A 26463-nucleotide genomic window follows, 5' to 3' on the forward strand; every position below is an offset into this window, starting at 1 on the left:
TTTTGGTGTCTGCCCCCAGTGAGTGAAGTTGGTTCAGTGTCTTTTGTAGGCTTCCTGGTTGACGGGACTGGTGCCTGAGTTCTGGTGGGTGGGGCTGGATCTTGTCTTTCTAGTGGGCAGGGCCGTGTTCAGTGGTGTGTTTTGGGGTGTCTGTGAACTTAGTATGATTTTAGGCAGCCTCTCTGCTAATGGGTGGGGTCGTGTTCCTGTCTTGCTGTTGTTTGGCATGGGGCGTCCAGCACTGGAGCTTGCTGGCCGTTGGATAGAGCTGGATCGTTGCATTGAGACAGAGATCTCTGGGCGATCTCTCGCTGATTGATATTACATGAAGCCAGGAGGTCTCTGGTGGTCCAGTGTCCTGAACTCGGCTCTCCCGCCTCAGAGGCTCAGGCCTGATACCCAGCTGGAGCACCAAGACCCTGTCAGCCACATGACTCAGAAGTAAAGGGAGAAAAATAAGAAAAAAAGAAAAAAAAAAGAAAAAAGTTATTAAAATAAAGTTTTAGAAATATTATTAAAATAAAACAATAATAAAAATAAGAAGAGGGCAGCCAAACCAATACCAATTTATGTTTGAAACACTCAATATCTGAGTCACATTTATGCAAACAATTGCTTGTAGGAATGCTCAAAGAAAATGTAATTTTGGAGATAACTTATGCTTCACTCCAAATTCACAGCAGTTTTATGGTATCTCTCCAGAGGCAACATTTTCTCTTGGGAAAATGACTCTCTTGGTAACTTTGTGTCTTTTCTAATTTATGGCATTTTTCCACTGTGGAAAATCAGAACTCTTACTATTTTTATACCTTTAGATTGTTCTTTTCTAAAAACATGGTGCTTAGAAGTTAACCTTTAGGCTTTAAGTAGAACTTCCAAATCTGGACAGGTGCCTGGGGGAGTTGCTCTCTCCTCTGTCATCACTTTATCTTCCTGCTCCAATTTGGAGATCAGACTGGTCAGATTATCAGTTTGATTTCCTGGTCACATAGAAAACCACAGATCAGCGAGGACAGGTAGAACTTGAGGCTATTTGCAAAACAAACTTGAGCTCCAGTGATGCTTTTCTTGTCGAGTCCTGCCCGCTATGCGGGCTTTGGCTAGGACACCCCGATGAGAGCGGACCAGCTGCCCTGGGCGAGACTCCAGGCTCTGTAGTGAGCTTTTAAGGAAATTAAATAGTGGTTATATTTTTATACCACATTTTCCAATGTATTTGATTTAAGCTAATATTAACATTTATTTGCATTTCTTGAGCACACTGTGCATTTCAAGGAGTCCGATGTCCTGGGAACATAAAACAGGAAAAAGGACATGTGAGTTTTTCAGCACTTTAGTTTTCTAAAAAGCTGAGTGTTTCATACTCAGGAAATTGGGATTGAATTTGTTAGTGCATACTAGAATATAAGTATGGTTGTATTTGCACATGTCGACATCACTAAAAATAAGGATAATATGTGAGAGCGTTTTATTTTCCTGAAAAGGAATCTCCCAATGTTTGTGTAGTTCATAGCTCGTTTCCTGTACCTCTTAGATTAGTTTAGGGAAGATTACAACCATGATTTAAAGAAGCAGTGGATCGGTGTGCTGTTTCTTGAGAAAACACTGACTCTGGAAATGTGGCTTTTCCTATTTTTTTTTAGTATTATGGCATTTAGAACTATCTCCTTAATAGTTAATTTTCTTGTCCTCAGAAAAGTAGTTTACTATTCTACCTTTCAAAAATCATTCAGTTATTAAGTAACAGATGTGAGACTATTTTACCCTTCACCATGGAGATGTTTCTCTCATTCAAGCCCCTTTCCACTCCCAACTTGAATGTATCAAAAGGAAACTTTCTTTCTTCAGAGAATTTTGTACATGCTCTCTGCTCCATAGAGTAGTATAAATGTCTCATTTTTAAACTGTATTAATGCATTCATTTTTTCTGTAAGGTGTTTGAATGTATTGCATGATATGAATGTGTGACATTTCAGGTTGTCCGTGCTGGACACAGGAGATTTGCTTGGAGCAGACTAGGTTGTTAGGTGTGAGCATGTGTGTGTATGTGGGGAAAGGTGAAAAAACAAAATGTTGCTTATTCAGAAATTTAACCCAGTTTTTGAAAGGTTTATCAGCAGATGCACTTCATCTACATGCCCTATAATCACCATAAAGTCATCAAAAAGTAATAATTGATCATTTCATTAAATCAGCTCCTATTATGTGCTGGGACCTCTTAGTCCAATTTTTTTTCTTTAATCTAATCTTAAATTGTTAAAGATGATCTGTGTGTTTATCGGCAACCTTTAGAGCTTGTTGTGACTATTTTTATTTATTTGGCCACATCAGTAGTTTAGCTTTTAATACACTTTTATTATTTATCAGGTCTTCCCTAACTCCTGAGAACAGATGAGCACTAATATTTAACTGGTACCTACTAATTCTGTGTGAGCTCCTGAAGGTAGAGTGGAGAGAACACAGGCTGTAGCGTTTGGCAGCTCCCTAATTCTGCTATTTGTTAGTTGTGTGACTTCAGTCAAGTCACTTAAATTTGCTTCTCTGTATCTAACCCTGAACTTCATGGAGCTGACCATATCCTTTGATATCAGTTCAGTGGACCCTTGTCCCCATGTGCTGTGATTTCCTAGGAGGTGACGTTCTCCAAGTCATCCTAGCTCCAGGTCCCCTGGTCTGAGGTTTTGTACCACTGGCATACTCCATCTCTGGTGCACCTCACGTCCTACAGATATTTTTTCCCCATCTCACCACACGGATCCTAATGTTGGACTTGACCCTTTTATTTTTTCCTCAAGTCACTTAAACACAGCATTTGTGTGTATAGCACATTACAGTGAAGAGGTGGGGGAGCAGAAGACTTATGCCCCTAGCCATTCTGTCTGGGAAACTTATCAATGGTTCCGTTCTCTGCTAATGTATAGCTCTCTCTTGTTGTTTTCTTTCTCTCCTCCTCACTTCCTGGGTGCTTCTTCTCTCTTCTCTCCTTCCCATAAATGTCTATTTATTTCCTATGCAGAACAGTTTAAACCTCTTTTATTGTCTTCTTCCCATTCTTGCCCTCAAGTTCATCTCATCTTCCACTACCAAACCACCAAGAGGCTGTTAGGCTTTTTTCTACGGGAAAAAAAAAATTTTTTTTTTTTTACATCATCTGCCCTACAGCATTAGTGAAGTTTAACAACCAGCATCTCCCAAGGAAGGCCATGTACTTTCCACTTCACCCAGCTGGTTCCATCTGATATGAAAACACTTCGTAACATATGAACCAAGATAAGAATAGAAGGTATCATTAGAATTATCCCTGTAGGTTATGTGGTATCTGCCCTCCTCTTTCAATTCCTCATGCAACAATCACCAGAATCCCTTTCCATTCACAGCTGCCAGAGCTGAAGTGTGCAGTGGCACAGGAGAAAGGTTCCGAATCTTCCGCGCTGAGAAAACTTACGCTGTGAAGGCAGGAAGGTGGTATTTTGAATTTGAGGCCGTCACTGCTGGAGACATGAGAGTTGGCTGGAGCAGGCCAGGCTGTCAACCCGATCAGGAGCTTGGCTCGGATGAACGTGCCTTTGCTTTCGATGGCTTCAAGGTGAGTGTGCTTTGCTGGACACAGGACACTGGAGTTTGTAGACTCCTGGTTTTGTAGGCTGCTGTGCACCAGGCATCCACACTCTGTGGGCTCCCACGCTGCCTGGCTTGATTTCCCGTGGTATTCCTTTTGGTTTTACAGTAATATTAGTACTTTCCTGAGCTCAACCTTGAGAAAATAGTTCCTAGGAAAACTTCTGTTCTTGTAGTTCCAAAACGTTTTCCCTCACCCTGTGAATAGTCAAGATTATTCAAAATTCAAGAAGTAAAATATTGATTCTCTATCATATCAAAAAGACGAATCATCCTTGTCTATCAAAAATATTAAAAATCCATATGCTAATTTAAAATATATTCACTTTGACAGAGGAATTCCATAAAAGGAATTTATCCTCAAGCAATAATTCATGATAGGTATAAACATTTAATAGCCATAAGAATGCTGTTTGTTGTTTGCAATCGCCAAGAGTTTTCATTTTCAACATTATTGGTAATTTTTCTTTTTAAATTTGGTGGAAGCTGGTCAGTTGCTTTTTTTTTTTTTTTTTTTTTTTTTTTTTAATTTGGCCAGGCCTCGTGGCTTGTGGGATCCTAGTTCCCTGACCAGGGATTGAACTGGGCCCACAGCAGTGAAAGTGCAGAGTCCAAACCACGGGACCACCAGGGAATTCCCCTCAATTGCTTCTTTTATTGTTTATTTATACATTATATAAGTGTTTAATGATAATTTTAGCTGCATAATATATTTTAAAATTAAAAATACAAAATATGGAGAGATCGGTTCAAGATGGCAAAGTAGAAGGATGTGCGCTCACTCACTCTTGCGAGAACACCAGGATCACAACTAGCTGCTGGACAATCATCAACAGGAAGACACTGGAACTCACCAAAAAAGATACCCCACATCCAAAGACAAAGGAGAAGCCACAATGAGACGGTAGGAGGGGCGCAATTACAGCAAAATCAAATCCCATAACTGTTGGGTGGGTGACTCACAGACTGGAGAACACTTATGCCACAGAAGTCCACCCACTGGAGTGAAGGTTCTGAGCCCCACATCAGGCTTCCCAACCTGGGGATCTGGAAATGGGAGGAAGAATTCCTAGAGAATCAGACTTTGAAGGCTAGCAGCATTGGATTGCAGGACTTAGACAGGACTGGGGAAAACAGAGACTCCACTCTTGGAGGGCACACACAAAGTAGTGTTGGGACCCAGGGGAAGGAGCAGTGACCCCATAGGAGACTGAACCAGACCTACCTCCTAGTGTTGGAGGGTCTCCTGCAGAGGTGGGGGGTGGCTGTGGCTCACCATGAGGACAAGGACACTGGCAGCAGAAGTTCTGGGAAGTACTCCTTGGCATGAGCCCACCCAGAGTCTGCCATTAGTCCCACCAAAGAGCTGGGTAGGCTCCAGTGTTGGGTCGTCTCAGGCCAAACAACCAACAGGGAGGGAACGCAGCCACACGCATCAGCAGACAAGCAGGTTAAACTTTTACTGAGCTCTGCCCACCAGAGCAACACCCAGCTCTACCCCCCACCAGTCCCTCCCATCAGAAAACTTGCACAAACCTCTTAGATAGCCTCATCCACCAGAGGGCAGACAGCAGAAGCAAGAAGAAATACAGTCCTGCAGCCTGTGGAACAAAAACCACATTCACACAAAGATAGACAAGATGAAAAGGCAGTGGGCTATGTACTAGATGAAGGAACAAGATAAAACCCCAGAAAAACAACTAAGTGAAGTGGAGATAGGCAACCTTCCAAAAAAAGTTCAGAATAATGATAGTGAAGATGATCCAGGACCTCGGAAAAAGAATGGAGGCAAAGATCGAGAAGATGGAAGAAATGTTTAACAAAAATCTAGAAGAATTAAAGAACAAACACCTAGAAGAATTAAAGAACAAACAGAGATGAACAATACAATAACTGAAATGAAAAATACCCTAGAAGGAATCGATAGCAGAATAACTGAGGCAGAAGAACAGATAAGTGACCTGGAAGACAGAATGGTGGAATTCACTGCCATGGAACAAAATAAAGAAAAAAGGATGAAAAGAAATGAAGACAGCCTAAGAGACCTTTGGGACAACATTAAACGCAACAACATTTGCATTATAGGGGTCCCAGAAGGAGAAGAGACAAAGAAAGGACCTGAGAAAATATTTGAAGAGATTACAGTTGAAAACTTCCCTAACATGGGAAAGGAAATAGCCACCCAAGTCCAGGAAGCACAGAGAGTCCCATACAGGATAAACCCAAGGAGAAACACGCAGAGACACATAGTAATCAAATTGACAAAAATTAAAGACAAAGAAAAATTATTGAAAGCAACAAGGGAAAAACGACAAGGGAACTCCCATAAGGTTAACAGCTGATTCCTCAGCAGAAACTCTACAAGCCAGAAGGGAGTAGCATGATATATTTAAAGTGATGGAAGGGAAGAACCTACAACCAAGATTACTCTACCCGGCAAGGATCTCATTCAGATTTGACAGAGAAATCAAAAGTTTTACAGACAAGTAAAAGCTAAGAGAATTCAGCACCACCAAACCAGCTGTGCAACAAATGCTAAAGGAACTTCTGTAAGTGGGAAACACAAGAGAAGAAAAGGACATACAAAAACAAACCCATAACAATTAAGAAGATGGTAATAGTAACATGCATATTGATAATTACCTTAAACATGAATGGATTAAATGCTCTAACCAAAAGACACAGTGTCACTGAATGGATACGAAAACAGGACCCATATATATGCTGTCTACAAGAGACCCACTTCAGACCTAGGGACACATACAGACTGAAAGTGAGGGGATGGAAAAAGATATTCCATGCAAATGGAAATCAAAAGAAAGCTGGAGTAACAATACTCATATCAGATAAAATAGACTTTAAAATAAAGAATGTTACAAGAGACAAAGAAGGACACTACATAATGATTAAGGGATCAATCCAAGAAGAAGATATAACAATTATAAATATATGTGCACCCAACATAGGAGCACCTCAGTGCATAAGGCAACTGCTAACAGCTATAAAAGAGGAAATCGACAGTCACACAATAATAGTGGGAGACTTTAACACCCACTTATACCAATGGACAGATCATCCAAACAGAAAATTAATAAGGAAACACAAGCTTTAAATGACACAATAGACCAGTTAGATTTAATTGATATTTATAGGACATTCCATTCAAAAACAGCATATTACACTTTCTTCTGAAGTGCACACAGAACATTCTCTAGGATAGATCACATCTTGGGTCACAAATCAAGCCTCAGTAAATTTAAGAAAATTGAAATCATATTAAGCATCTTTTCTGACCACAACGCTATGAGATTAGAAATGAATTACAGGGAAAAAAATGTAAAAAACACAAAATACATGGAGGCTAAATAATATGTTACTAAATATCCAAGAGATCACTGAAGAAATTAAAGAGAAAATCAAAAAATACCTAGAGACAAATTACAATGAAAACACGATGATCCAAAACCTATGGGATGCAGCAAAAGCAGTTCTAAGAGGGAAGTTTATAGCAATACAAGCCTACCTCAGGAAACAAGAAAAATTTCAAATAAACAATCTAACCTTACACTTAAAGGAACTAGAGAAAGAAGGACAAACAAAACGCAAAGCTAGTAGAAGGAAAGAAATCATAAAGATCAGAGCAGGAATAAATGGAATAGAAACAAAGATAACAGTAGGAAAGATCAATAAAACTAAAAGCTGGTTCTTTGAGAAGATAAACAAAATTGATAAACCATTATCCAGACTCATCAAGAAAAAGAGGGAGAGGACTCAAATCAATAAAATTAGAAATGTAAAAGGAGAAGTTACAACCTATACCGCAGAAATACAGCGCATCCTAAGAGACTATTACAAGCAACTCTATGCCAATAAAATAGACAACCTGGAAGAAATGGACAAATTCTTAGAAATGTATAACCTTCCAAGACTGAACCAGGAAGAAATAGAAAATATGAAGAGATCACAAGTACTGAAGTTGAAACTGTGATTAAAAATCTTCCAACAAACAAACAAGCTCAAAACTGGATGGCTTCACAGGCGAATTCTATCAGACATTTAGAGAAGAGCTAACACCCATCCTTCTCAAACTCTTCCAAAAAATTGCAGAGGAAGGAACACTTCCAAACTCATTCTGTGAGGCCACCATCACCCTGATACCAAAACCAGACAAAGATACTACAGAAAAAGAAATTACAGACCTATATCACTGATGAATATAGATGCAAAAGTCCTCAACAAAATGCTAGCAAACAGAATCGAACAGCACATTAAAAGGATCATACACCATGATCAAGTGGGATTTATCCCAGGGATGCAAGGATTCTTCAATATACGCAAATCAATTAATGTGATACACCATATTAACAAACTGAAGAATAAAACCCATATGATTATCTCAAGAGATGCAGAAAAAGCTTTTGACGAAATTCAACACCAATTTGTGATAAAAACTCTCCAGAAAGTGGGCATAGAGGGAACCTACCTCAACATAATAAAGGCCATATATGACAAACCCACAGCAAACATCATTCTCAATGGTGAAAAACTGAAACCATTTCCACTAAGATCAGGAACAAGACAAGGATGTCCGCTCTGGCCACTATTATTCAACATAGTTTTGGAAGTCCTAGCCATGGCAATCAGAGAAGAAAAAGAAATAAAAGGAATACAGATTGGAAGAGAAGAAGTAAAGCTGTCACTTTTTGCAGATGACATGATACTATACATAGAGAATCCTAAAGATGCCACCAGAAAACTACTAAAGCTAATCAATGAATTTGGTAAAGTTTCAGGATACAACATTAATGCACAGAAATCTCTTGCATTCCTATACACTAATGATCAAAAATCTGAAAGAGAAATTAAGGAAACATTCCCATTTACCACTGCAACAAAAAGAATACAATATCTAGGAATAAACCTACCTAAGGGGACAAAAGACCTGTATGCAGAAAACTATAAGACACTGATGAAAGCAGTTAAAGACGATACAAACAGATGGAGAGATATACCATGTTCTTGGATTGGAAGAATCAATATTGTGAAAATGACTGTAGTACGCAAAGCAATCTACAGATTCAATGCAATCCCTATCAAATTACCAATGGCATTTCTTACAGAACTAGAACAAAAAATCTTAAAATTTGTATGGAGACACAAAAGACCCCAAATAGCCAAAGCAGTCTTGAGGGGAAAAAATGGAGCTGGAGGAATCAGACTCTCTGGCTTCAGACTATACTACAAAGCTACAGTCATCAAGACAATATGGTACTGGCACAAAAACAGAAATATAGATTAATGGAACAGGATAGAAAGCCCAGAGATAAACCCTTGCACCTACGGTCCACTAATCTATGACAAAGGAGACAAGGATATACAATGGAGAAAAGACAGTCTCTTCAATAAATGGTGCTGGGAAAACTGGACAGCTACATATAAAAGAATGAAATTAGAACACTCCCTAACACCATACACAAAAATAAACTCAGAATGGATTAGAGACCTAAATGTAAGACCGGACACTATAAAACTCTTAGAGGAAAGCATAGAAGAAAACTCTTTGACATAAATCACAGCAAGATCTTTTTTGATCCACCTCCTAGAGTAATGGAAATAAAAACAAAAATAAACAAATGGGACCTAATGAAACGTCAAAGCTTTTGCACAGCAAAGGAAACCATAAACCAGACGAAAAGACAACCCTCAGAATGGGAGAAAATATTTGCAAACGAAGCAACCGACAAAGGATTAATTTCCAAAATATATAAACAGCTCATGCAGCTCAATAGTAAAAAAACAACCCCATCAGAAAATAGGCAGAAGACCTAAATAGACATTTCTCCAAAGAAGACATACAGATGGCCAAGAAGCACATGAAAAGCTGCTCAGCATCACTAATTACTAGAGAAACGCAAATCGAAACTACAATGAGGTATCACCTCACACCAGTTAGAATGGGCATCATCAGAAAATCTACAAACAACAAACGCTGGAGAGGGTGTGGAGAAAAGGGAACCCTCTTGCACTGTTGGTGGGAATGTAAATTGATACAGACACTATGGAGAACAGTATGGAGTTTCCTTAAAAAACTAAAAGTAGAATTACCATATGACCCAGCAATCCCACTACTGGGCATATACACAGAGAAAACAATCATTCAAAAAGACACATGCACCCGAATGTTCATTGCAGCACTATTTACAATAGCCAGGTCATGGAAGCAACCTAAATGCCCATCGACAGACGAATGAATAAAGAAGATGTGGCACATATATACAATGGAATATTACTCAGCCATAGAAAGGAAGGAAATTGGGTCATTTGTAGAGACGTGGATGGATCTAGAGACTGTCAGACAGAGTGAAGTAAGTCAGAAAGAGAAAAACAAATATCGTATATTAATGTATATATGTGGAACCTAGAAAAATGGTACAGATGAACCCGTTTTCAGGGCAGAAATAGAGACACAGATGTAGGGAACAAATGTATGGACACCAAGGAGGGGTACGTGGCGGGAGGTGGTGGTGGTATGTTGAATTGCGAGATTGGGATTGACATATATACACTAATATGTATAAAATGGATGACTAATAAGAGCCTGTATATAAAAATAAATAAAATAAAATTCAAAAATTATAAAAAAGAAACACATTATTAGGAATATCAAGACAAAAACTTAAAAAATAATAAAAAAATAAAAATACAAAATATGTATATATGAACACAGCCAATATAGAATAATAATAGTCTTTTTGGGGGGATCAAATTATTGACATTTTATTTTTTTATTCTATTTTTATTTCCTAATTTTTTTCAGTGAATTTGTATTCCTTTTGAAGGAAAAAAGTATTTTCTAATTAAAAAAAAGAAAATTAGAATAAGTAAGCAGTCATGAAGAGATTTGACACCTGGGTACCCAGGTGTGTGTGTGGGAAAGCATTTCTAGGCTATAAATTAACGTTGTGTCTTCTAGGACAACTGACCCACTGTGTTCTGAATTATTACATTTCCTGAATCCTGTTTTTTATTTCAGATGGAAAAATTTAACACCTTTTGATACCTAATTTAGTTTAAAAATTTAAAAAGTACCATGTGTTATGCTTTAGAAGAATCAAATCATTGTTTTGCATTGGTGACTAAATCCCATTATATGTCAGTTCACAATGAAGGTGATACTTTAGGGAAAAAGTTAAAGATTTATCTGACAAAATATTTAATATAACTAATTTTGTGTCTATAAATCAGTGGAACATACTTATAGATTAAAAAGTGACATTTATCCTATGTTTCAAAGGTATTTATGAGATTTCACGTGTGTTATATAAGGCAGTGATGACATATATATTCAATTTTTGGCTTACTATTTCAGAAAATATCTTGAGAATATATTTAAGTTTGATTTGAACCTTTTTTGATTTTAGTATGTACTGAAATGCTTCTAGATTTCTGTTTTGCTGAAGTGCAAGTGCCTTTGCTTCCAAGGAGTGGGGTTTTATTTTGAAATAGATGAAAACTAGAATGTCATTTTCTCTGATCAGTTCCCAGTTGAGTCTCTGCTCATACTTCTCTGTATTTGGGGGAGTAGACAAAAACAACCCATATCCTGGGAGGCATTCATTGTAGTGAGAATAATAAATTTCTAAAGAGACAGTTTTTCTTTTAATAGAAAAGATGTGGGGTTAGATTTTTTAAATATTAGACTCTGAAAATCATGAAATAGCATTTGGGTTTTTCTCAAGATTCAGTAACATACAATGTTAATATCAGGGGTTCAGCATCCCCAGGCACCTCCGCATTGCTTTGTGCATTTCTGTAGACAGATGTGCTGACTATACTCCTTCCTCCCGCTCGTTAATACAAAGGCTACTGTGAGTCATGCCGGTTAGGGGTGGGTGGGTTCTGTTCTGCTGGCTTTCTCTGTGACAATGACTCTTGTGTCCCTAGGCCCAGCGGTGGCACCAGGGCAATGAGCACTATGGACGCTCTTGGCAAGCAGGCGATGTTGTGGGGTGTATGGTTGACATGACAGAACGTACCATGATGTTCACACTGAACGGCGAAATCCTTCTTGATGATTCGGGTTCAGAATTGGCTTTCAAGGACTTTGATGTTGGTGATGGTAAGTGTACTGCATCTCACGTCGTTTTCAGGTTTGGGGCACAGTAAAGCTCTTTGATGCCTCTTGACCAGCCATCTTGGTTTGAGGGTGAGCCAGCAGATGAGTTGCACCTGTAGATCACAAGGTTGCCATGTGGCTTATTTGGTTCAACACCCTTGAAATTACTTTAGCAGAAACTCTTTCTCTGCTACTTAGCTAGGATTCCCATAAGGCAGAAATGGCTTTTATGAGTGTGAATAAGAAAATAAATGGCAGGCAAAAGGACAGTTTTCCACAAATATTAAATGTTCGTTTAGAACTTCCCTGTTTAATCAACTGCTTATGGCTTCTATCTGTTCATTCATATCAAAAAAAAAAAAAAATGTAATGAGAACCTACCAAGTATCAGGCTCTCTGCTGGATGCTGAGATGACAAAGCTGTCCTATCTTTAGGCAGATGACAGTACACCAGGGGAAGTTCTCACTTGTATAATTTCTATTCAGTGAATAAGTTCTAAAATAAAGAAATGCAGAAAGTTCTATGGAAGCACAATGCAGGGAGGAAATACCTCTGCCTGTGGGGCTCTGAGATGACCTTGAACAGGGTTGTAAGAAAAGGACAAAAGCCCTTTATGAAGCAAATGAGAAGGTAGGTGTTCTTTAGAGCTGTATTTCAGTAGACTGGCCACATGGGGTTATTTGAATTTACATTAATTTAAGTGAAATAGATTAAAAAATTGAGTTTCTTAGTGGCACTTGCTACATTCCAAGTGCTCAGTAGGGTCCTATGGCTAATGGTGCCCTATTGGACAACAGAGGTAGAGCAGATTTACATCATCACTGAAAGTTCTACTGGATAGTGTTAACCTAGAGCATATAAAGAAGAAAATATCTAACAAAGTATTTTATAAATATCTCATTTCAAAATGAGCTAACAGTTTTTTTCAAAATGGCTTTGAATATATCCTATTACTTGAATATATATGTATATATAGTCTTGGATTTTAAGATATACCCCAATAAATACTTTTAATATTCTGTAAACTTGTTGCCAATCCTCAAAAAGTTAGCCAGCTCATTATTTGCATTAAGTTCTATAGTTATTCATTCAACAAGCTTTTGAGCATGTATGACCATCGTTTCTCAAACACAGGTTTGTGAAAATAATAGGAATTTTGCATTTTTATAACTTAATTTCTATTTTGCACACCTGTATCGCGGGGTGGCGGGTGAAACTGATGCCGGGAACGCAGCCTGTGTGCACCGGCGCCAAATCACATCTCAGAGCAGAGTTTTGGGTGAGGTAGAAAAGAATAGCTTTAGTGCTTTGCCAGGCAAAGGGGGACACAGTGGGCTCCTGCCCTCGAAAACTGTGTGCCCCAACCTGGGAGGATTTGGTGAGGAGTTTTATAGCATTGGTTCAAGGACAGGGTTGCTGATAAGATTAGGGTGTGTGCAGGGCCTGCAGTCCTTTAATCTGGCCTCAGATGGTCTTCTTGAAGAGCTTCTCTGGTTCCTTTAATCTGGAATGAAGAATGCTGACATCTTCCATTTGTTGGGGGTTTAGTTCTATGAAGAGCTTAAAGATATTGTTATATGTATCCCTTGAGGCAGAGCCAGGACCCTGCCTCAGGGCTGCACTATTGTTTCTTGGCTGTTCCTCCCTTGTTTCTGCATCCCCTCCCTTCCCTGACTAGCAACTGTTCAAATCTGCCCTTTGGAACTCAAGGAAGGTCGTGGAGGCTGGGGTCTGTTCCCTACAAGCAAGAAACAGGAGACACAGAAAGGCCTTCGGCCCCAGGAGCCCCAAGGGTCCTGCTCGGTTTGAAAACTGGCCCTCTAACCTTCCATCACTTATCTCCCCTCCTGTAGTATTGCTTTTAGCTCTGTCAGCATATCACTGGGAAGGTGGGAGAAGGACTTTTTTCTATGTTATCTGTCTATACTGTCCACTACTATGGATATGACCTGAGATTTTGGGTTTTTTTTAATTGGTTGTTATTTTAAAATGCTTGCATGTTATGCTTTTCTTCTCATGAAGTTAAATTCTTGAAATGCCTATGTGAGTTTTACTTGTTTGATTTATATGACGTAGATTCACAGAATGATGTTAGAATTATAAACAATGCAGAATGCCCATTCATACTATTTAAGCACATAATGTTCATGCTACAGCCCTGTCACAGAGACCAATTACCATTGTAGTGATGAGCTAGGCTCTGAGGTGAGTCTGAGTGGCACAGTCATATAAACAACTTTGTTTTTTGACTTTACACTTCACGTAATTTGGAAAATTTTAAAAATGACTTGAAACTTACCCTGATAACTCAATTATTGAGTTAATACAGCATTCTGATGAACTGTCTGAAAATTTTATGGTCCATCAGTTGGATTATTGTTGAATGTGTTGGGATGTATCCTTTTGGTCTCTAAGGCAGATGATAAATTTTATTTAGCGATGACCATTAACTATTAATTTTTTAGGGGTTAATCATAATTCCACATTTTCTGCCGTAAGAAGGACTACAGAGTTTATCCATGCCTGTGATTTCCAAATGCTTTTTGGGAGTGGAATTTTTCCTATTCCTCCCTATTAACTTTACACAGCTTCTTAAAAAATACAGTGGAACTGCTCTGGGTGAAACTACAATGTGAGGCCCTGAGTTGAGCTCCGTAACTCACCCACCACCACTGAAAGTGAGCCCTGGGGATATCTATGACTCAAAGAAGCATGTTCGAGAAACCATTAATTTAGGAATATACTGTTGTTGCTGAAGTACTAAAGAGGTTTCATAAGTGCTCTATTTTCAAATTGTTCTTATACCTAACTTGTCTTTATATCTGTGCCATGCTTGATTTGGTATTTTTTAACATCTTCAGAATTTCTTTTTGTTGCTGCAGAGGTAACTCAGTCATATGTAAAGCAATCAAAAGAACTGTGTGCTAAGACGGATAGAAAATTTTCTATATATAAAATATATACATATACATGCACGCACACTCTGCAGATCCTATCTGATCAGCTTGGTAGACAACATGGCTAAACATATTTTGATGTCTCTGCCTTTTGTACAGTTTACACAACTGAAATGATGTCTTGACCAGTATACGTTGTTTCTAGATAACGTCAAAAGGAAAATCACAAAAATCTTTGAAAGACTGATGGGGTCATCCAGTTAAATCCAGGTGGAGATACAGCCATACAGGTAGTTCCGGTGAGGATCTGGTTATTCCATAAAGATGCAGGCAGGGCTCTTCTAAAAAGCTACAGATCTCTTTCCCATATAGGGACTGCACTTGCCCTCAGTGACCACAGACTTGACCTTAAAGCTCATATGTGAACTGGACAAAGAGCAAATTGCTGAGATACACTGAGCTCTGGTAGAAGAACAAGATCTGTTAGCCTTTCATCTCCCCTCAAAGGACCAGAACTTACATGGTCGAGATCAAGAGCATTGTGTAGTGCTGGAGTGGAGTTTTCAGACTTTAAAAGCTATTTCGTCTATGTGGCAGGTCCTCTTTTAGGATTCTCCCTTCTATTTGATTTTTTTAAAAAAATCTCTTCAGAATATCTCTAAGTAAAACAAACAGATTAATTGAATCTTCATTTTTCAAGGAGTCCTCTGGCTGTAATGTCAACAGAGGAGTAGTGCTGACAAGTCCAGATGCCAACCCTGGTAAGGTTTTCTGTGAATTTTTCCTCATCTTTTCCTACCATTGTACTGACAGACATTCAGGATCGAGAATGGGGAGAGCCCAAGAAAAGAGCTGGCAGTACCCTCTGTTGTAGGCAGAATTTTAAGACTGCAACCTCTAGGAGGCCTGATCCCTGGTGGACATGCCATGTATAACCCTCTCTTCTTGAGTGTGGGCAGAATCTGAATATGATGGGGTATAGCTCTCATGATTAGGTTACTAACCAGTTGACTTTGAGTTAATCCAGCGGAGATTAGCCATATGGGCCTGACCTAATCAGGTGAGCTCTTCAAAGAGACTGGTTCCTTCTTGAAGTCAGAGAGATCCAAAGTGTGAGATAAAATCTTCTCCTGGACCGCAAGGAACAAACTGTTGTGGTGTGAGAGGGCCACATGGTGGAAATCTGAGAACAGCCCCTGGTTGATAGCTGGCAAGAAAAAGGAGACCTCGGTCCTACAGCCACAAAGAACTGAATTCATTTAACAACGAGGGAGCTTGAAAGAGGATTCCGAGCCTCCGATGAGAACACAGTCCAGCCTGTACCTTGATTTCATCCTCATGACACTAAGCAGAGAACCCCAGTCATGCCATACCTGGACTTCTGACCTATATATAGAAGTAAGAGGTAATAAATGGGCATTATTTTAAACTGATAAGTTTGTGGTAGATTGTTCAACAGCAGTGGAAAACAAATACATTGACCAATACATTTTTAGTTTCAACTGAACCTTCTGACTCGGAAAACTATCAAAGGGCATCCTTAGTGCCTGTCTACTCAGAAAGGTAGAGAACAGGAATTAATGCTTGCGAGCTGGTCTACCTCAAGCATTTCTCTTCATCAGGAATCTTTAGATGTATTCCCCCAGTCCATACACAGTTGACTAATCAGGAGTTAATTTTATCACAAATCAAGTTGCCCGTCACATAGAAGACATTCTAACTTATACCCACAGAGGTCTGGTAGCCAATCGAGATATGATGCCCCATAGCAAGAACCTGAAAGGGGTTCTTCTGATTCATCCAGAGTCTAGTTCATCTTATCAAAGCCAGAGATTATTCCATATCAAATTTGAGACTGAAGCTTTTTTTTAAATTATAATTTTTATATGGAGCGTGCCTTGATATACTTCCTCAGGAGCCCAGTGGAGATGATTCTTACCATGTTAGGTGGGGGACAAGAACAGGGCTAGTAGAGAATAAATATATTTTTGTATATCTTACCACATTGTTCTTTTGATTGCTTTACTAGCCAATATATTTATGTCTGAGCTGACATTCTCTGTAGCAATAAGAAGAAATGATGAAGATGGTAAAAATCCCAAATCAAGCATGGCACAGATATAAAGACAGGTAGATGTGAGAGGAATTTAAATATAGAGCATTTATAAACTCTTTTAGTACTTCAGTTTATTCTTGTGCTAAAAAGGCTCTTGTCCTAAATTGGTTTTCAAACTTGTAATAGACAAGAAAAAGAAATTGGAAATGTTGAGAATTGGAATAAAAGGAACAACAATCTATAATTATTTGCAGATAATTTAATCATTTGCAGAGAAAACCCTAAAGAATCTACAGACATTACTAGGAATAACTGGAGCATTTAGCAAGGTAGCATTTCTATACTAACAGGAAACCTGGAAAACTAAATTAAATAGCAGATACCATTTACAGTAACATCAGGTGTTTTCAGTAATCACTAGTTATCACTCTAACAGAAGGTGTACAATACTTTTACAGAGAAAATCACTGAACTTTATTGAGAGGTAAACTTTACTATGAAATTTATCATATATGGTCAACTGATCTTTGACAAGCATAACAAAAATGCATAGTGAGGATAGTGTCATCTCTTTCATAACTGGCATTGGGATAATAGGATATTCATATGCAAAGAATGAAATTGGACCCTTATCTAATTTTGAACCACACAGAAAATGTTTTTGTGACTGTACACAACATGATTTTGGACTATACACAAAAATCAACTCAAAATGGATTAAAAACTTTAACATTAGACTTGAAACTGTAAAACCCGAAGAAGAAAATATAGGGGAGAAACTATTTGACAGTGGCCTTGGCAATGATTTTTTCAACCACAAGAAAAGTCGGCAGAAGGAAAAATGGACAAGTGGAATTAAACTAAAACCTTTCTGCACAACAAAGGAAACCGTGAACACAACGAAAAGGCAACCTATGGAATGGGAGAAAATATTTGCAAATCATATATCTCATAAAGGGTAATCCAAAATATATAAGGAACTCCTGCAACTCTGTAGCACAAACCAAAACCAAAACCAAACAAACAAAAAACAAATAACCCATTTTAAAAATGGGCAAAGAAACTGAACAGATATATAAAGTGCTCTCCATCACTAATCAGCAGGGAAGGGCAAGTCAAAAACACGAGATATCATCTCACACCTGTAAGAACATTTATAGTCAAAAAAAACTAAAGGTAACAAATGTTGTTTGAGGGTGTGGAGAAAAGGGAACCCTGGTGCACTGTTGGTGGGAATGTAAATTGGTGCAGCCACTGTGGAAAACAGTATGGAGGTTCCTCAAAAAATTAAAACTTTAACTACCATATGCTGCAGCAAAACCACTTCTGGATATAGATCTGAAGGAATAGAAATTAGGATCTCAAGGAAATCTCTGCACTCCCATGTTCATTGCAGGGTTACTCACAATAGCCAAGATGTGGAAACAACCTAAGTGTCTGTGGATAGATGAATGAATAAAGAAAATGTCTGTGGTATTTTGCTATGGCAACCCTAGGAAATTAATACACAACCCCTCTGCGCTTATATCCCATACTCATCTAGAACCATTTTCCATTTACTCTTAAATGTGCAAGAGCTTCATGTTACCAGTAATTTGAAGAGCTAATCATATCCTTAATTTAAAGCAAGGCAGAGAGTCATTTAACATCTTGCCAGATGGTGAAAGAATAGTTATTTTGTCTGGAGATTACCTGCGTTTTACAAAGCAGGCTCTGGGACATATCTTGCGTTGTGTAAATGTCTCATTACACTGGAGCCTTTTCAAGCTTGTCAGCTCTTCTGTAAGTAAAGATGATCTCAGGGCCCTCGGGTTCTACACCCGTAATGATGATAATCAAATCCAGAAAGGATGCTTTTAATTCTGTATCTGCCACTTGAAAGGACAGTAAGCAAAACTGAATACCTGGTGCTGAGACTGCATGGAATTCCTTTCCTTGGCAGAAAACCAGAATATTTTTGTAATTAAAATAGCTGCATAGCTTTAGGCAGAAAAGACCTGTAAGGAAAAAGAGAGGGATAACTTTCCATTATTGATTTTATTTTGCTGCCTTTAAAAAAAGAAAGAAAGAAAGAAAAAACCAGAATATAGAACCGTCAGTCTGTACTTATAATACAATATTCTTTTTACCCTCAGTTGAAATATGCACTATTTGGCAGATGTGTATGGCTCATCCAGAAGAGTAGCTGTCAACACGGTGTGAGATAAGGTTGGGTCTGTACTGTCCCAAATACCTACCTTCCTGGCTCCATCATAACATCTGTCCATTCTGTCACTAGTGACACTCTGTACAACTTGCTGTTGGTACAGACCTGGGACCTAGGTTTGTATCAGACCCGGGAAAGTAACGTTATTGGGAATCGCCCTAATTAAAAATAAACTATTGTTGAAGGAAGGAAGAAGTTAGGAGTATGACTCACTGCAGTGGAGCAATTCAAACAGTCTGGGAATTGGGTTGGGACACTACATATTTTGAGTGAAGATAAAGACCGTTATAAAGTGGTAGACAAATTCTAAAGAGTATGAAGATGATGGAAACCAGCATAATCAGTCTCATAGTTTTCCCTGGAATCAGAAAGGGAAGCTATCCTAGAAACACTCTGGATATTTCCAGGAATGAAACTCTTAAATACATAGAATACTTCAAGCAGTGAGGAGATTTTTAATATTTAGTGTTAAATTTCAGATTATTATTTAATATATATCTTTTGAGCTTATGTGTATGTAATCTAAACAACATGTTGTTTGCGGAAATTCATTGTGAAATGATTGGGGAATTCAGTGAAAATCAAACTGCTTAGCCTAAACTGATCAGTTAATTGACAGTTAAATTTTATATATTGATGAACAGAGGAAATTTCTACCTTACAGACCATTTTGAGAATAAATAAAGTTGATAGGTGGTTAATGAGGTAATTTGTGTATATACTAGCCTATCTGCAAATTGGCAGTTTTGCATATAGTGAATGTATGTTTGAGGTACTAGAAGGAGTAATACAGATGTACAACACCAATGGCTTATTTACAACACCAATGGCTTATTATCTATGAATGCTATAGAGCCAAACAGCAAGATTTAATGTTTAAATAATACTGAAAATATCAAGGAATCAGAGTAAAGGATGTCAGAACCCTGTGTATATTAAACGTTCTTTTTTTCTGGATTTGAACTGATGGAGAGAATGTGATGGCTTTAAAATGATATTCAAGGTCAAAAATAAAAATTCTACTGCTTTGATTATCTGAAATAAACCAAGAGCCAGGAAGAAAGTATGGGAATGTCCCTATTGTTCCAGCATTGATGTTACAGAGTCCATGCACTAAAGATGCATTTGCATCATGGAAAATTCCCTAAGACCTCACTTAGCATAATTCCTTAATTCATTTTCAAAGCCAACATGAAATAGAAGCAACAAATATCATGTCTGAAGCCCTGGGTTCTAGACCCTATTCTGAAAACCATTCTTCGTATATGATCTTGGGCAAATGGCCAGCCCCTCTGTTTTCATATCCTTAAAATAAAAAACACTAATAGGAAATGGTCTTTTCATGCCTCTTGCAAGTCTAAAGAGCCCAGAAATCTAAGGCAAGTGTTTTTTGTTTTTGTTTTTCCCTCCTTCTCTGCATTCTTGATTCAACTTTTAGCATCCCATTTAACTAGCTGTAGGACCTTAGACAAGATGATTTAACATCTTAGTTGTTTCCTCATCTTGAAAAATGGGGTTAATATTTAATAATAAATGGGAGGTCTTCTCTGGCAGTCCAGTGGTCAAGACTCCGTGCTTCCACTGCAAGGGGCATGGGTTCAATCCCTGGTGGGGGAACTAAGATCCTGCATGCCGCACAACGCGACCAAATTAAAAAAAAAAAAGTATAATAATAATAATAATGAATGGAAAAGTGCTTATATATTATCTGGCACATAGTAGGCCACCAGTAAATGTTACCCTTCCTTCTGATCAAATAACTCAAATTTACATGTTAGTGTAATATCGGCCATTTTTATCTGCTTTTGGCCGTTTGGTTTGGCTTGTAAATGTTGATTCCTATCTGTATTTTAGAAAATTTGAAATCTGAAATCGTATATTCTTAGGAAAAGCTGGTATGCTTGTGATCTGCTTTATCTTCTTTTCATGCCGGCCTCTCAGTGCCACATCCTGTGACTGCCACTTCTTTTGCTGGACTTGCATGCTCCCAACACACCCCTCTGCTCAGGAGCAAAGAGGCTTCTCAACGGAGAAAGTTAAAATTTGCTGTAGCCATCTGTCTTTTGTTGGAGGAAGCAGTTTAGCCATAAGCTGTAGCTACTGTTTTAACAGATTTACAAATAGCTAGGGCGGGTCTGGCACAGGCCCAAGTAACCAATTGGACTCATGTGTACTAATTTAAGACCCACTGCCAGGAAGAAAACTTCCCTTAGATACATCAGACTTTGTTATTTGCAGGGTGTCAGTTAAGGTAACTGGAATAGAAGATCGAGAACACAAAGGACAGGAAGGTAGGACCAACATTTCACCTGTGCCGGGGGGTGTGTGTGAATTTGTGGAAGTCTGTTTCATTGGGTTGGAATATTTTTGCGTTCAGCATACCTCAAGCTAATAAAGAATTGAACCTCAGTTATCATGTTTTGCTGTGGGAAATGATTAAGAGTGAGGTCATTTATCAACTCGTCTTGTGTAATTCATGGCAAAACATTCCATCAGTCCTGATAGCATTTATGACTTCCTGACACTGTGTTATGTATATTGGTAACTATTTATTTATTCATTATCTGCCTTCTCTACATAAAGATAAGCTCCGGAAAGGTAGGGACTCCTTTTTGTTCTGTTCACAGCTGTATTTCCAGTGCCTAGAATAGTGGTTGGTACCTGGTCGGTGTTCTTTAGATATTTTCCAAATGGAGGGACCTGATACACAATGTTTGAATATTGAAAACTTAGAGTAGGAGTTGGCAAACTAAGGTCTGAGGGCCACATCCAGCCTGCCACCAGTTTTTGTGAGTAAAGTGTTATTGGAACACAGCAATGCTCCTTTGTTTACATGTTATCTGTGGCTGCTTTTGCGCTGTAACACAGGCTTGAGTAGTTTTCACAGAGACCATATGGTCCAGGAAACCTAAAATCTCTACTCTCTGGTGATTTACAGGCCTGAGTTAAAGCACGGAGCTTGAGATCTGGCAGACCTGGGTTTCTTTTCTGGCCACTTAGCTGTGATTTAAGCTGAGATTGGACTTAAATCACTGGAAAAAGACAATAATGATTCCTGTCTCAATGAATGGTCGTTTACAGTCACTGAGATGAACACTCAGGGAATTAGCCGCTGTTAGGGAGCCTTGTGTGGTAAGCATTTCATCTGTTGTCAGCACATTGATTTGCAGGGCATTGGCCAAATGGAAGTGACTGAGGCCTGGCCCTTTCCCATGTGGCGACTGAAAAGTGCCTGGAGTTTTTCCTCCACTCTCTGCTTTGATACCTTTGCCATGTAGTTGTTCCTGCTGTGATATGCTAATTTAAAAAATGTAGTTTTTAGAAATATCTATTGTTTTATTATCATAACAGCTATTAAAACTGCATCTTCTGAAGTCAGAATACAATTTAATTTTTATTAAGTTCTACTTCATTTAAATTACAAAGAGAAAAAAGCATAATTTCTACTTATGGATGTACTTTCACAGATAAATTCCTTTAAAGGAGACCAGAACGCTAAAGCAGTGAAAAAACCACCTACTGCTATAAGCTAATGAAAAAGTGTATCTATTTAGCTTTCATAAAATTAATATATTCTTTTTGAGCATTTGGAAAATACAAAGGAGTATAAGAAAATGGTTAAAAATTATATTCCCACTACCCAGAGAGAAATTTGACTTTTAATGTGTTTTTCTCCCATTTAAAGGTTTGAGATGTAAAAATAATTTTTTGCCACCTTTTTTAAACTTAATATTATATATAATATGTTGTCCTAAGGCATAAAAGTATTTTAAGCATAACTTGTTGTATTTTTACCAATATCATATTTTGAGAAATGTCAGCCTTTAAAAAGTGCAAGAATAGTGCAATGTACACCTGTGTACGCTTCACCTGGAATCACCAGTTTTTAAATGTTGCCACGTTAGTTTTACCTCCCTGTATAGTTTTATTTTGGTGAGCCCTGAACATGATTTTTAATGGCTACACCTATTTAATCTTGTGTATGTATCATAATTAACCATTCTCTTATTACGCCTATTTAGTTTCTTTTACCTTTTTTTTTCCATTTAAAATTGAGTTTAGTGAGCGTATATATTAAGCACTATATATACAGGATCTTGTTTTTAAAACCATAACCCTAGTGGGTAGATATTACAGAAGAAAGGATTAAAGCTTAGGGAACTTAAGTAACTTGCCAAGAAGTGGTGGAGCTGAAACTTGAATCCAGGTCTCTTGGATTCCAAAGTCCCTGTTCTTAGTCATTTCCCAGGACTGCCTGTCTGCCCTCTACTTAGATGGTGACTCTTCTGCAAAATCTTCCTGACTTCATCTCTCTACTCTTCCTCGGCTCTTAGCACTCTCTCTTTTTAGATGGGTCAGTAGGTTATTTTATTACTTCTTCACTTGTCTCCCCACCGTATTAGACTATGAGAACATTTAGCTGGGTCTGTGTTAGCGACCTAGTATTCCCTGTTTCTGGCACACAGTAGCTGCTCAATAAACATCTGTTGGATAAAGAAATGAATAGGTGAAAGTGTCTTAATGCATATTGCTATATCACTTTTCATCACTCTTGTACTAGTGTAATTTTATTAGCAAGATTTCTGGTACCAAGCTCACTGCACACTCAGTAGCAATGAGAACTTGAACTTCAGCAACTTGAAGAACATGTTGTTTGGACCATTTTATATCCACATCATTCTTCCACCTTTCTATACGAGAAAGATACAGGTATATCCCATTTTCTTAAATGAATATTTTATTTTTACGAAGGCTGTCGTTTGTTGTCATCATTAAATACATATTCATTGAAAAAAATTGTTAAATTGAGAGGCATAAAAAGAGGGAAAAGCATTAAAAATTCCACCATTCTGAAACTTTTTTGATTAAAAAAAACCCTTCTGGTGTTTTTGTATCTTTAAAAATAAGCCATATGTTCCATCTTTCTCGAAATAATACATACTGTGAATATTTTCCTATATATTAATGAACCTTTGAAAACCAGATTTTCAAAAGCTAAGTAGTATACCATCTCCAGGAAAAGAAAAACACATATTTATTGTCCAAACAATATTCTATGATTGTATACATAGCCATAGTGAACAGTTTAGGACACAAATCTTTGCGCACAACACTAAATACTTGATTTTTTAGATGAAAATATATCAGACATACAGAAAAGTTCAGATAGTAATATAACGAACACCCAAAGATCTACTATGCAGATATTTTAAGATATCCAATAACTTCACTTTTAGAGTAGGAACTCCAACTACATATAAAGTGGTTAGAAAGAAAAATGTTTAGCATCAGCAGAGATGTTTCTGTCTTGGTATCCCCTAGTTTATGTCAAATGGATGTTAGGTTTTCCCGTTTGTGTAAATGTAGTTCAAGCTGTCTCAGATCTATTGCATTTATCCAATCCTTTTCTTTGATTCCTTTGGGGACACTTATTTAAGACAACTTCCTTGACTACTGCATCAAGAGCTGGCACAGCTGCAGACACAGCTGTGGATTTTTTAGTTTTAGCTAGAAACTCATCACTCACACTTCCTTGAACCCAGCTGGATGTGTTCTTGCTTCCCAGTTGGTAATGCTATGATTCAACCGTTTATTTAAATATATATTGATGATACAAACTGGGTGAAATCATTATGAATTATCAGATGTAATTTCTATTGTCTTGTGCTGTCTTGAGAGTTATACATTGCTTTCACTGCCACTAATTTCAACAAGGGAAGAAATGGACATCATAATGGTAGAAATCTGTCAGCTTATTCTGAGGATCCCCTGCTTTTTTGATCTGCAAGTTAGATCCTCTAATTTGTAGTCTGCATCCCAATACTGACCTTGTTTATTGTGCTGACTACTTGAACTTTCATGTAAAATATTACAGAAAGATATGAAGAGTACGTAAATGCCCCCTCCACTGAAAAGTATCATCTCATCCCCTTGCCAGACAGTTGATTCCAAAGAACTCAAACAATTAACATAATTAATGTAGTTTCCCCTTTTTATTTAATAGTGGAAAGATTAACTATCCCTGCCACACATTGAAATATTTTGTTTTTTTCTTCATTGCTCATTGCTGTTGCTTTTGATTTAGTTTCTTGTTAACTTTTAACTTACTTTTTGATTTCTTATCTTAGCTATTTATGCTAATTTTGCATTACCCTGCTTAATCTATACCGACAGTGACATTGAAGGGAAAGGGACAGATGGAGGAGTTTCAGTAGGATTTTAGCAGCTACTTCCGAATTCTTATTTATATGTATATTTTCCATGCTTAGATCTAGGGTACTAGAGGAAAAAGAAGAGGCAAAATTCTCTTCAAAGATCAAAAGCAGCTATAAGTGAATGAACACCTTTAAAAATGTGGCCTTCAATCCTTTTTTTTTTCTTCGTTGAGTTACATGTAAAGCTCAGCTGTGTTTGATGTTTGTACATTTCAGGCTCTTTGCTAATGCGCTTTGGCACTTAGTTCTTTCTCATTTTCCCTCTGCAAGAGAGTCACCTGCACTTCGGAGCTGGGAGGCTGTGGGGAGGGGGTCGTGGTCCCCAGGATTTCTGGAGGACTCGGGGCTGCTTAGTAGTTGCCTCATTTTACAGAAGTCCAGGGTGGAAGAAGGGACTTACCTCAGGCCCACATTTAACGAATTATGATGCCAAGAGCAAATACTGGTCTTCTGATCCTCACATTTAATACTTAGTGTCCGTGGTCTCTTTACCCCACTATTGTTTTTGCCTCAGGGCAACGGTTCTCACAAAGGTAAGAGTTTTAGAGCAATACTTTTGGTGATTTCATGCTGAAAGGATCTTATACGAATGATACTGAAGATTTTGATGTATTTTTTTTTTCTTCCTAGGATTCATACCTGTATGTAGCCTTGGAGTGGCTCAAGTGGGCAGGATGAACTTTGGAAAGGACGTCAGCACCTTGAAATATTTCACCATCTGTGGCTTACAAGAGAGCTATGAACCATTTGCCGTTAACACGAACAGGGATATTACCATGTGGCTAAGCAAGAGACTTCCTCAGTTTCTCCAAGTTCCATCAAACCACGAGCATATTGAGGTTTGCTTTTCCTTTAGAAATCAGACCATTGCCAAAAACCAGGAGCGGGTGTTCCTACTTGGACAGTTGCTGTCACTTCCTTAAAATGATGGCTCTGATGTGTTCCACTGTAGGGGAATCTAAGGACAGGATTACCCTCTGATTTTAGGTACTTATGAGAGGCTGATTAGACTGATTACCTACAGTTAATCCTCGAACAACTTCGGGGTTAATCTGCATATACTTTATAGTCGGCCCTCTGTACCCACGGATTCAGCCAGCCGCGGATTATGTAGTGTGCTATAGTATTTACTATTGAAAAATACACACATTTAAAGTGGATCCAAGCAGTTCAAACCTGCGGTGTTCAAGGGTCAACTGTATATAATTCTTTTTTTATGTAGGCAATGTCAGGCTCAATCTGAATATATACAGTTTTAACATGAATTTCCCAAATCATCTTCTGAGTTAGAAACAGAACTGTGAGTATGTCTGTAACACAGCAGTCCCTCTATTTAATGATCTCATTTATGAAA

General features: G+C 38.0%; 1 protein-coding gene across 1 annotated transcript in view; it reads left to right on the top strand.

Moving 5' to 3' along the window:
* RYR2 (ryanodine receptor 2) overlaps positions 1 to 26463 on the top strand; it is a 772975-nt gene that overhangs the window by 508149 nt on the left and 238363 nt on the right. The window contains exons 28-30 of the mRNA XM_059899659.1: positions 3378 to 3586; positions 11563 to 11737; positions 25740 to 25948. Of these exons, the coding sequence (XP_059755642.1) occupies positions 3378 to 3586; positions 11563 to 11737; positions 25740 to 25948 (593 nt within the window). The remainder of the gene's footprint in view (positions 1 to 3377; positions 3587 to 11562; positions 11738 to 25739; positions 25949 to 26463) is intronic.

The sequence above is a fragment of the Balaenoptera ricei genome, chromosome 16 (assembly GCF_028023285.1).
Source record: "Balaenoptera ricei isolate mBalRic1 chromosome 16, mBalRic1.hap2, whole genome shotgun sequence".
Lineage (NCBI taxonomy): Eukaryota > Metazoa > Chordata > Mammalia > Artiodactyla > Balaenopteridae > Balaenoptera > Balaenoptera ricei.